The sequence below is a fragment of the Oryzias latipes genome, chromosome 4 (genome assembly GCF_053564925.1).
Source record: "Oryzias latipes strain Hd-rR chromosome 4, Olatipes_Hd-rR_3.1".
NCBI classification, from domain to species: Eukaryota; Metazoa; Chordata; class Actinopteri; order Beloniformes; family Adrianichthyidae; genus Oryzias; species Oryzias latipes.
This window is the reverse complement of record NC_136240.1, coordinates 8313080-8325378: the sequence shown is the minus strand read 5'-3', so window position 1 is coordinate 8325378 and position 12299 is coordinate 8313080. Positions and strand designations below refer to the sequence as shown.

The 12299-nt window shown below is 42.8% G+C and overlaps 1 protein-coding gene across 8 annotated transcripts in view; it reads left to right on the top strand.

Annotated features, from left to right (window-relative positions):
- frem1b (Fras1 related extracellular matrix 1b) overlaps window positions 1-12299 on the top strand; it is a 54210-nt gene that overhangs the window by 21306 nt on the left and 20605 nt on the right. For all 8 annotated transcript variants that reach the window (XR_013655495.1, XR_002873156.2, XM_023954061.2 and 5 more), the window contains 7 exons: window positions 714-807; window positions 2012-2264; window positions 2443-2637; window positions 5404-5592; window positions 5703-5899; window positions 5992-6211; window positions 6441-6585. Coding sequence is in view for 6 of the 8 variants with exons in the window: in XM_023954061.2 (XP_023809829.1) it covers window positions 714-807; window positions 2012-2264; window positions 2443-2637; window positions 5404-5592; window positions 5703-5899; window positions 5992-6211; window positions 6441-6585 (1293 nt within the window). In the remaining 2 variants the exon portion in view is untranslated. The remainder of the gene's footprint in view (window positions 1-713; window positions 808-2011; window positions 2265-2442; window positions 2638-5403; window positions 5593-5702; window positions 5900-5991; window positions 6212-6440; window positions 6586-12299) is intronic.

The following is a 12299-nucleotide window of genomic DNA, read 5'->3' as shown; positions in this document are numbered from 1 at the left end:
GCCAGTCAACAGTGATTGGTCCAAGTTTCTATGGCAACCACTGTCACCAATCATGAGTAAGCATGTATGAAGTCCACACCCCTTCCGCTGAAGCACCTCGGGAGAATCTGACAATCATGTATGAGGTGGGGGCCGGCGGGCATCACATGCTTTTATTGAGGCATCTGATTGGTCAGTTTATAACTTGAATAACTTGTGCTTCAGCAAAAAATATCATTGAAAATTTTAGAATGAACAAAAAGATGCTAAGAAAAAGGTATCAGAGCAAGAATGGTCTTTCTGACAAATAAAATGACTAAGTCTATGGGGTTTTGCCAGCAGGTACTTCTGGTACTGCTTTGTCGTAATTTATAAATCTTGTAAAATTTCTTATATTTTTATAATAGTATAATCTATTCATTTAAGTATTCAAATACCAATTTAATAATTGCTTATTTTTTCTAATGGGTGTTTGGTTTCATTTATTGTTGTAATATGCTAAGTCTGAAACTTGTTTTTTTGACTAAGCTACACCTGGATTCAAAACCCTGGACCAGACTGACTTTGTAAATAGGTGGAGGAGAGGAGATTTTTGGTTTGAACGATCCATTGAATCAATCTGGAAGACAGAGGGAGACATGGCTGAGGTTTACTAAACGGAAGGGGGATACATTAACCTTTATACAACAAAAAATGGGTAAAGATTTAGCTGATGGCCACATCCTGTGTTGCAGGTATGTTCATGATGACTCTGAGAGCACCGAGGATGAGGTGGGTCTGAAAGTGACAGACGGCGTGAACTTCGCAGAGGTCGTCCTGCACATTCAGGTGAATCCCCACGGCGAGATGCGCTCATCGTCTGCATATCTGAGTATAGGTGCTGTACGCTATGCTGGCGTTCATGGAAAACAGACGTGTTCTCAGAATTCACAAATCCATAAAAGCTATTCTGGATCTCCATCAACAGTCCTCGATTGAAACCTCATGGGGGCAGTTTCCATGTGCCTGTGTCACATTTAGGCACATGCAAAGAGCTAAAGAATAACATCTGCCATAATACTTAACACATCTCAGTGGGAATCCCTGTGGTGATCTCTGAAGAAATTAGCCAAAAAGAAAAATAAACAAACAAGCATTTAACCTGACAGTGGTTTTATTTTCTTGTATGACACACTTCCCAATCACATCAAAGTCTGAGTGGGACTTTAAAATGTACTACATAGAGGGGGATATAAGTCAGACTTAGTACTGTTGAATGATGGTAAATCAAATCTGAAAAGCCGTGGAGATGACAGCTGGTGAAGCCAAAGGCAATCAAACAAAAATGACCATCTGACCGTCTGATGGTCTTTTTGCCTTCATATATCCATGACCTTCAGCTCCCACTAGAACATTTTAAACCTGAATGTAACAGGGTCAGGATGAAACGCTGGTTCTCTGTCAGAAAATTCAATCAATCTTTTTCCCAAATGAAGAATCACGATGCTCTGTCATGAAGAGTCATAGAGGATGGAACATGAGATGAACCGATGGATTGGTAGGTCTGAGGTGATGTGGACTTTATGCAGGTCATTTGTGGTAAAGGGAGAACAGAGTCCACAGGCTGGAGGTGTTAACGTGTGTTTCAGATCACAGACACAAGCAGAGGAAATGAACATTTTTAGAGGGATTGGGGTCTCCTCAGAGATAGGAGGTGAAGCTTAAACATTTCTGAGGAGCTTGGAGAAGATCTGCTGCTCCTCCACACATGGAGGAGGAAGGTTTGAACATGAGAAAAGAATGCAACAGAGATGTTCAATGCGTCTTCAGCGCAGAGTCAACTGATGGATTAGAACCAAGCACCTGTTTGAGCTGCAGACACATGGATGTGTGTCCCTGTGGTGGTTTGAGTTTTCAATAATCACAATAAATGTTTAACGCTTCCGTCAGATGTTTGATTTCGTGTTTGTGCTAGATGTAAGCAGACAGCTGCAGGACACATCTTCTTTGACCCTTCGATAGATCTGAGTGTGGATCTGCTGTGCTCCTCCAGGTCCTACCCATAAATGATGAGCCCCCACAGTTGGGGCGGGGTCTAAATCGGGATCTGACCTGTAGGGAAGGGGGGCGGATCCAGCTGACTGTGGACTACCTGTCCGCCACAGACCGTGACAGCGAAGACTCCAGGCTGACTTACATGCTGGCCCGGACCCCTAACATAGGAGAGCTGCAGAGAGACGGTATCACCGTGTTCAAGTTCTCCCAGCAGGACCTGTTACAGGGACACATCTACTACCTGCACTCAGGTGAGTTCTGGTCAACTTCACAAAACCTGGGAAATGGTAGGTCTTTCTTCAATTTCTTGACTGTTGAATCTTCATTCTGATTTTCCTCTATGACAGGAATTATTGACATCAATGACTTGAAGCCCTAACCTCATATAATTCACTTTTATGTTTTTTTTTCTCCATGGTCTGTGTTCAGGAGGAGAGATCGGTCCAGATCCTGTGACCGACATTGTCACCCTCATCATCTCTGATGGCGAGTCTGGCACGAAAGATAGCTGTTGTCATGGAGATCCCCCACCCCCACCGGTTCCCCTCCATGGGACGCTTCCTGTTTATGACCTTAACATCACAATTCTCCCCGTCAACAACAAAGTTCCCATCATCACTTTGGGTAGGACGAGCACCCCCAGGGTTTGCCTGGTAGACCAAAGCCCACAAACACACTCAGTCACACCTATCCAGTCCCAGTATTTGTAGTAAGTGTTCCCTCATTTATCGCGGTGGTCACGTTCTAAAAAACACAGAAGGTGAAATCTGTGAAGTAGGATTCTAGCTGTTTTTAAGGGAGTAAAACTCGTTACTACACACTTAATCCACTTTTCTCAGACAGACGTAAACATTTTCATAGTTTTCTGGTCTCAAAGTTCAAACCATCACAAAAAAAGGTCCAGTGTTATAGAATAAAAACAAAGGTCTGATGTAGTCAAAGATTTGTGTATATTTGGCAAATGGAACACAATTAGAGGAGATCCATTGAAAATGTCAACAGCCAAGAGGGAGAACAAAATGTGCTGTAAGAAAAAAGTTGTGCAAAACTGCACTGAAAAGAAAAAAAATCAAAATGTTGCCTTCATGACTTTGATCTCAGGCTTCAGTTGAGCTGTGTGAAGATCTGCTAAGATGATTCAAGAATCTCCAAAAGACTCATACATGCAGGACGTGATGGAAGTGACCAACAAACCAGAACCATCACGTTTTTCTACTCAAAGGCATCAAATCCTGAATGCCTATATCATGCAAATATTCATGATCTTAAATACTGTTGAATGAAAGAAAGAAACTTCTTAAAGTGAATTGGTGCCTTCTTCCGACTCAAAGTTTCTATACTAACAAACTGGATCATTTCTGGTTGTTTGGAAACTGCCCCCTCTGAGGTTCTTTGTTTGCTTGTTTGTTGACTAAGACCTGGCTAACAGGGTTGGCACCAATGGGTTTTAAGTGAATCTGTCTATTGTCCTCTGTTTTAACACACAGGCTCACACAGAGTGACTGATAATCTGGGTGTGTGTTTGTGGGCAACAGACAATGAACGTCTTTTCAAAACAAAAGAGGCGAGCACCACAGCCGTCGTGTCGTAGCCGCCTCGGTAGCCGGATTAGCGTGGCGCTCTGAGCAGCACATTGGCGGACTCCTGATTCTGGCACGTCTGAGGCGTTTCCTGGTCTAATTAAGGAGCAGCGCATAAAGACGCTGCGTGAGAGCGTTACTTCTGTTTATCAGCCAGATCCAGCACTGTCTCATTAACGCTCACTCGCCTTGATGCAGGGATTCTGCCAACCCAAGAGCTGCAGAAGAAGGTGGTCCATTCATTAGCAGCTGAGAGAAGGGGAGTGGGGGTTGCTACAAACAACTTTTTGCCTTGCAACAAGTTTGTAGTTGATACTTTGGATGTTTAGATAAATCAAGAAAGCACTTTTTGAAATCATCTGACGTCACTTCATCTTCATCTTTAGAGGAAAAAGCCAGACCATCAGAAATTTCCAAACACTCTGACACGGTGAACACAATGTCAGAAAATGGACCCGGTCTGACCTCACAGCGTTTCACAGATTCTAAGACAGATGAGGTCATTCAGGAGCTGATGATCCTCATTTTTAAAGCAAAACTTTGGTGTTCTTCAGGTGAAAAAGTACCTGAGAAAAAGACCATTTGAGCTCTTTAAAAAGCTGTTGCTGAACAGAAATCTGTAAAGATTTTAGAACTTTTCATACTAAATCCTTCATTCAACAGAGGAGGAGATTTTTCACCTCAGGAAAGCAGTCAGGAAGCTTCATCAAAAGCTGCGCTCACAGCGACCTTGGGAATGTGCGTTTAAGCGAACACTTTCATTCAAAAGTCTATGTAAATGCAAGTATACGCGTTTTTGGGGCTTTTGCGTTTAAAACTCTTACGTTCACACATTGCTACACAAGTTTTTAGGTCCGTTTTGGGGCGCTATGTACAAAACACGCAACCATTGAAAGTTAAACCAGGTTGAGCTTTGACCAATCAAGAATTTGGTAGTGATGTATAGATGGCGTCCATTTTCATGCCCAGAAGTGCCAACCGTTTGAAAATTGATCATGAAGAATAAATTAATGATTGCAGCTGGAATTATGCCACCAAGTCTTTCATATGACAGAATAAGGCTATGAAAATAAAAGCCAAGATTTGGACCGCTTTGACATTTCACACCAAACCTCTTCCATCTGTAGGTGGCAGACTTGCGTTGGTAAACAGGAGTAACAGTAAGACATTAAAAAGCCCCTCCCTGCTTGTCCAGTGTGAACTCCATATGCAAAAAGAGCGGTCTAGGCATTTTAACATTGGAAGTTGGGTCATCTAGACCCACTAGACAGTGCTCTGAATGTTTTTTCTTCAATGATTTGTGATCTTCACTGGTGTCCATGATTACATGAAATCTTTCCACCTTTATCCACCTTTGTCATGGTAGAGAGAACACGTCAATGTAAGGGTGGGGTCATCTAAGATAGCACAAGGGTTAAACAAGCATTCTTAAACCCTCTCTAACGCGTGTGACATGCCTGGTGTGAACGTAGAATCAAACTTCTGCAGTTATTGTTTAAAGCTCAAGTCCATAGCAGAAGACTTGGAGTAAAATTGAAGAAGAGCAGATTGTTTAAAGGAAAACTTATATTGAAGTATGACTGAAGTTAATTAAAGAGCTTCTGAACAAACAACTAATATTCTGCTGTTAACAGTGAAAAACGTCAGTGGTTGAGTACTAAATGATGGATTGGTTTCAGCTTGTTGCTTGTGTTTTTGTTCAGTAAACATTTCAGTGCTTTGTGTTGTTCCGCAACACGGAGTTCTTCAAACTGCTGGTCAAAACTTGGAGGGTTTGTTGTAAATCGAGTGTTTTGTTGCTGCTCCCTAGGTGAAAACTTGTTGGTAGTGGAAGAAGGCTCATACGTTTGTCTCTGTGGAGGAGTTTTGGGGGCGTCAGACCCCGACAGCCACCTTGAGCAGCTCACATTTCATCTGGAGACTCCACCTCTCTATGGCTTCATAGAAAACACGCTGCCATCAGACGGCTCAGAGAAAAGCAACGCCGGAGTGCCAGTGGGTCAGTGGGTGTAACTCTGAGAGACTCAATAAGATGGTCACATGATCAATGCCATCAATCGAAGACATGATCATAAAGAATCTTCAAAATGACTTTCATTTCCCCCCCAGAATCCTTCAGCCTTTCCCACCTGACCTCTGGTTTTATTAACTATGTCCAATCTGAGCACAAAGGGGTGGAGCCAACTGTTGACCAGCTGTCCATCACTGTGACTGACAGTGTGCACAACTCTGCTCCTGTCATCTTTTACATCATCATCAATCCAACCAACGACGAGACTCCTTCTCTGATGTTTGCTAATTTTAGCGTGCGTTCTCTTCAGAACTAACTAACTCACTGTTAGAACCATAGGATCCATAAAAAAGGGTTCTGGACTGATGCTGTCCTGTCCTTCTGCAGGTCAAGGAGGGTGGGTTTAGGGAGCTGACTCCCTCCATACTGGATGGATTTGACCTGGATGCCCCTCCAGATGTGCTGACCTTCACAGTGGAGCGGGGGCCCGCTCACGGCAGTCTGAGCAGCAGCATCAGTGGTTCAGATCCCAACCAGCAGATGGGGAAGGAGCTTATGCAGAGGAGGCTCCACCTTTCCTCCTTCACTCTGCAGGAGCTCCGACAAGGTGGGAGGCAGTGACTGGGTTCATGCCGGGCCACTTTTGATGGTTCTGGCCAAACAGATAGGAGACAAACACTTTATCACAGATAAAGAACAAAAACTAAAAACTTTCAAACTTTAAGGCTCCACTAACACGACAACACGACATCATGTGTCCTCTTAGTTTGCTGCTGCTCTCCCTCCCCTGTTTCTTCTCCGCCCTGGCACCTACCCCCCCCCCCCCCCCTCTGCAGGCATAAAGCTCTTCTACATGCACGATGACACGGAAACCCTGGAGGACACCGTGGTGCTACGGCTGACAGATGGCGTCCATACAGTAGAGGGGACAGCTCAGGTCACCGTGATGCCGGTCAACGACAACAAACCACGGCTGCTCAAGTATATGCACACACGTGCACGCATGCAGAAGCACACAAACATACACACACGCACAAACGTGTACAAATATGCATGCATACACACACATGGTCAGAAAGTCACACATGCCCAAACACACATGGAAAACCACAGGGATAAATTCACATGCAGAAACACAGAACTAAACACATATGCAGAAATACACCTGTACAAAAACACACAAGCACACACACACACTTACAAAAACACATATGTAGAAAAACACCCGTGCACACACTCTTCTTTTTGTTCTCACACAGGTTCTCAATCTACATGATGTTTTTTTTAACCACCAACCATGAAAAATGACTGTTTAACCCAGATCCTAAACCTTATTCTAACCCTAAGGCTAAGTTCTGAATCCTAAAACTTTACTTTAGCAAAAATGCCCTCTACATCTCAGGGGGATATGGTACAAATGTACACACGGTATCCTGTCAAAGTCCCTCTCCAATTAAATTTATGTTTTCAACATATATATAAAGAAAATTCATCTTAAAATTACGTTTGAGTATTTCTTTATTTAAATTGTTGTAAATCAGGGGCAGAGGAAAAAATGAAGTTGGAAAAAGCTTGTAGTTGTTACGAAATAAAATGTGCAGGCCTCAAGATTCCTGCTCTGCTCCGTTCTGATGCATCCCCTTGCAGACTCATAGATCCATGTACGTCTTTGTTTTGCCTCACCTGAGCTGGAATCTGGATCTATACCATATGGCTGAATAGCTCTGATGCTGCTGCCACTTTTGATGCACCACCAAAGTTAACTTGGGGTTGTGAGGGGCTGTAAGCTAGCAGGAGAGATTGTAAACAAAGGGATTAAGGTAAATGAGCACAGGCTTACTTTTGGGCCACTAGTCCCGCCCACAGCACAGAGATGAATTTCTGATGAACCACTGCCAGTCTGCAGCAACTATGTCCTAGAAAATGGCAGTTATTTTGATTTTGGCTAAAAACTGCATAATCATCATTAAAAGACCAACAAACGTGTTTACAATTGATCAAAAGATGATCAGAGTGGGTCTGACAGGTGGAAGAGATCGCACACACTCACTGTGGGGGTCGGAGCGGAGCGCTGTGCAAAGCTTTTAATTTGGTTAACACAACATCTGTGGAAATAGGATTTTGAGGTCAGAGGTCACAGGGAAAGCCCCTTGACCATTTATCACATATGGCAGTAATGTCCACAGGTTCGAGAGTCACATGACTTAAATCAGACATTTGAGGAGTTCTTTAATAGTTTTAGTGATCTAAGCAACACCTTAATGCAGCTTGTCTCAGTGGCAGATGAAGCCAAGAGTTGTTTTTGAGCAGCAGACCTGCTTCACAGTTTTCCTCTGCATTCTGTGAGCAACAACGTAATCCCAGTTAAAATAATTCTGAGTCTGCTTGCATGCTGCTGCTGTGTTGGTCTAACTTATCTGCACACAGCAAGCATTGCACTGTAAAAACCCTAAATTATGCTCCAAAGTAAAGCATAACTTTATTGTATTCAGACTTTTAAAAAGGCAAAATTTACTGTGATAAAATATGAAATTAAAAAAAACAGTCCAGTGCTTCTAGGTGATCTGTTGCAAGTCATTGTCAAATCTCAAGTGAAAAAAAAAACATGTTAAAGGTACGTCTTTAAATTTGCAACTTGAATCTAACTTAAGTCATGTGACTCGTGGCCCTCTCCAAAAGCAGTACTCAGATTTTATAAAAGATTTTATGAAGTCTGAGAAAACAAAAACCTGAGAGGAGAGTCAATAATAATGTCAACAGATACAAAAATGTGTTGTTCCTGTTCTAAACGTGTTTGCAATGTCATCATAAAGCCATGCTACTTTTATAATTTACCATGTAGACATAGAAAATTTCATGAACTACGATTTCTATGATGCATACAAAACATTTAAATTGTAAACAGATTTTTTTTTAATATTTGGAAACTGAAAGCTAACTTTAATAAGTAGCATCAAGCGCGGTTTCCCTTTATATCTTTAAGATTTAAAGAACCAGCAGCCGACTTTAGCAGCAGTTTAAAAAGAAGAAAAAGAAGAAAAAAATCTCTGTAGGATCAGAATACCCAACTTTCTTCTCCCTGATCACAACTTGATCAAAAGCACAAATAATAGTTTGTACCTTTGTACTTGAGTTCTGGGTGAAGTAAGGTTTCTCCACCACGGGGCGGCCGTGTTAGTCTACCTTTGAATGGGACTGTGACTGTAAAGCGCTTTGGGCCTTTGAGGAAGGTAGAAAGTACAAGTATACGCCATTTACCATTCACCATTCCACCAACTAACTGAAGAAATCACTGAAGTCCATCCAAGAAGGAAGGAACTTGGGGGGGCTGAAATAGTTTTACTGCTAATATATAACCACAGATTCAAACTCCAGGTCACATGACAAAAAACAGTGTAAAGACAAAACGTGTTTTTGGCTTTTAGAAATTTTCTGAAATGTGTTTAGCTGATAAGTTTTTTTTTAGTCTCCGTAAATGTTTAGTGCTTTACTTTGATGGAGCCTAGGTCAGGAAGTGTCCCCACAAATCAAGGAACAGATGTTGGGGATTAACTTTAACAAGGCAAGCTGCTATTCTTGTGTGGATAACAACCCCCCCCCCCTCCCCACACCCCACCCATAATATTTTCATTTGAACGAATAATTTGGGAATTTGCATCCTTGACTGGGCTCCTCGCTGTCCCACTGCCCCCCCCCCCCCCTTGCTGTCCCCCGCTCTGCTGAGGCTGCGTGGGCGCAGCGGCGAGCTGGTGCTGTAAAGGCTGCCCAGGCAGAAGTAACGCGCAGATTTGGCAGATGCCGCGCTCCTTGTTGTTGCGTTTCCTGCAGGATGGACGTGGCAGCTTCGCTCCTGCATGGATTTTAGTTCCAAGTGAAAAAGCAGCCAGATGGTTGCTGATGTTCAACACCCCCCAACAAAACGTGTACTGTACACGCCGCCACCACCAGCCCCACCAACCCAGATTTAACAATCCCATGGCGCGTTTTCTTCTTTCCAACTTCCTGCTTTGAGCTGTCTGCCTGAGACCTCAGAAGATGGAGCTTGAGTTCTCCTGACGCTCCTCCTGGTGGAAGTGCTGTGTGTGCAGGAATGAATCATCCTCCTGCTTGATAGCAAAATTAGGACATGGTTAAAGTCGAAGTATGATCCCCCCAGGATAAAATTAAGCAGTAACCTGGAATCTTATGTGGAAACGATCAAAACGACAGAACCCAGCTTCATCTATGATGTTTCCCAGGTTATCTGAAACAAGGAAACGCTGATCTGAGAAGGTTAATAATTAATAGAGCAGGCTGGTCCTGCTTCCAGATCAGCGGGTTTGCAACCTGCAACCCTTAAAGAGCGCTTCAGGTGGATTTCTTACTGACCACAACCCAGAAAAAACAACAGAGTCTTACTTTACCCTTTAGAAAAATTAGACACTTGTTTGTTACTGTATGATAAATAAAAATGCAAATACAATATGAAAATCTTAATCAACTGTTTTTTGACATACATAAAAGAAACATAAAGAGAAAATAGCCTTTTTTTCAAAGTACAAAATGATTTATTATTTTTTTAAAGGTTAACATGACTCAAAATAAAACACACCCTTTGTCACATAGGGTCATCTCAAAGTGTAGGAGACTAATTTAATACTGGGATTCAAGCCCAGGATTGAAAAAAACCTCCTGGATAAGAGGCGAAACCAGTTCCGGATGACTTTGATTTAAAAATATTTTTATTGATCTGTTTAAAAGCTCTACTACAGACAGATGCCGAAAAAACGTGGTTCTTGGAGAACATCAAATAGAAGACGTATCTACACTGACCAAAAATATAAACGCAACAATTTTGTTATTGCTCCGATTTTTTATGGTATGAAATCAAAGATGTGAAACATTTTCCCCATACACAAAATAACCAGTTTTCTGAAATATTGTTCACAAATTTGTCTAAATCTGTGATAGTGAGCACTTCTCCTTTGCCAAGACAATCCATCCCAGCTCGCAGGTATGCCATATCAAGATGCTGATTAGACAGCATGATTAGCCAAGACCTCCACATCCAGCATGTCCACCTCCAAGATCGTCTGAGACCAGCCACTCGGACAGCTGCTGAAACAATCGGTTTGCATAAACACAGAATTTCTGCACAAACTGTCAGAAACCGTCTCAGGAAAGCTCATCTGCATGCTCGTCGTCCTCATCGAGGTCTCGACCTCACTCCAGTTCGTCGTCGTAACCGACTTGAGTGGGCAAATGCTCACATGCGATGGCGTCTGACACGTTGGAGAGGTGTTCTCTTCACTGATGAATCCCGGTTTACACTGTTCAGGGCAGATGGCAGACAGCGTGTGTGGCGTTGTGTGGGTGAGCGGTTTTCTGATGTCAATGTTGTGGATCGAGTAGCCCATGGTGGTGGTGGGGTTATGGTATGGGCGAAGAACACAGGTGCATTTCATTGATGGCATTTTGAATGCACAGCGATACCGTGACGAGATCCTGGGGCCCATTGTTGTGCCGTACATCCAACAACATCACCTCATGTTGCAGCATGATAATGCACGGCCCCATGTTGCAAGGATGTGTACACAATTCTTGGAAGCTGAAAACATCCCAGTTCTTGCATGTCCAGCATTCTCACCGGACATGTCACCCATTGAGCATGTTTGGGATGTTCTGGATCGGCGTGTACGACAGCGTGTTCCAGTTCCTGCCAATATCCAGCAACTTCGCACAGCCATTGAAGAAGAGTGGACCAACATTCCACAGGCCACAATAGACAACCTGATCAACTCTATGCGAAGGAGATGTGTCGCACTTCATGAGGCAAATGGTGGTCACACCAGATACTGACTGGTTGTCTGAGTCCCCTGACCCCCTCAATAAAACAAAACTGAAGATTTCAGAGTGGCCTTTTCTTGTCTAAGGCACTTCTGTGCAATAATCATGCTGTCTAATCAGCATCTTGATATGGCACACCTGTGAGGTGGGATGGATTGACTTGGCAAAGGAGAAGTGCTCACTATTACAGATTTAGACAGATTTGTGAACAATATTTCAGAGAACTGGTTATTTTGTGTATGGGGAAAATGTTTCACATCTTTGAGTTCATACCATAAAAAATGGGAGCAATAACAAAAGTGTTGCGTTTATATTTTTGATCAGTGTATATGTCGATAGATCTCCCCTTGGATTTACTGGTTTAGGCCCCTCCCACCAACATTAACTCAGTGGATACAAACATTTAGACAGGACGGAGTGTCTGACTGCCCAACTACAGCCGAAAAAGGACATTTTTCACAAGTGTCCATTCTTTTGGCCTGATTTTTGTTTGTTCTCGGATTTTACGCTGTTCTGTTGTCCCCGTTCTGCATCTGGATCCAGTTTTTTAAATTTTTCAATACCAACTAGAATGAGCCCGACATGTGTTACTGTTATATTAAGTGCCTGTTATGATGGATTTTAAGACAAAAGAATTGATGGAGCCACAGTTAGGTCCTAAACATCAGCCGTTAGATTTTTGCCTGAATCTAATAACTTACTGCACAGGAGCCTTGCAATGCGAAGGTGATCTAGAAGGCATAAAACACCCAATGCAGTTGAGGTTGGTGGTAGAAACAGGACTCAATCTGGTCAAGTGTGGTCTGAATGGATTGCGGATCTGGCTAGGTTGATATTTCAGACAAATTATGCATTTTGTGGTACAAGCA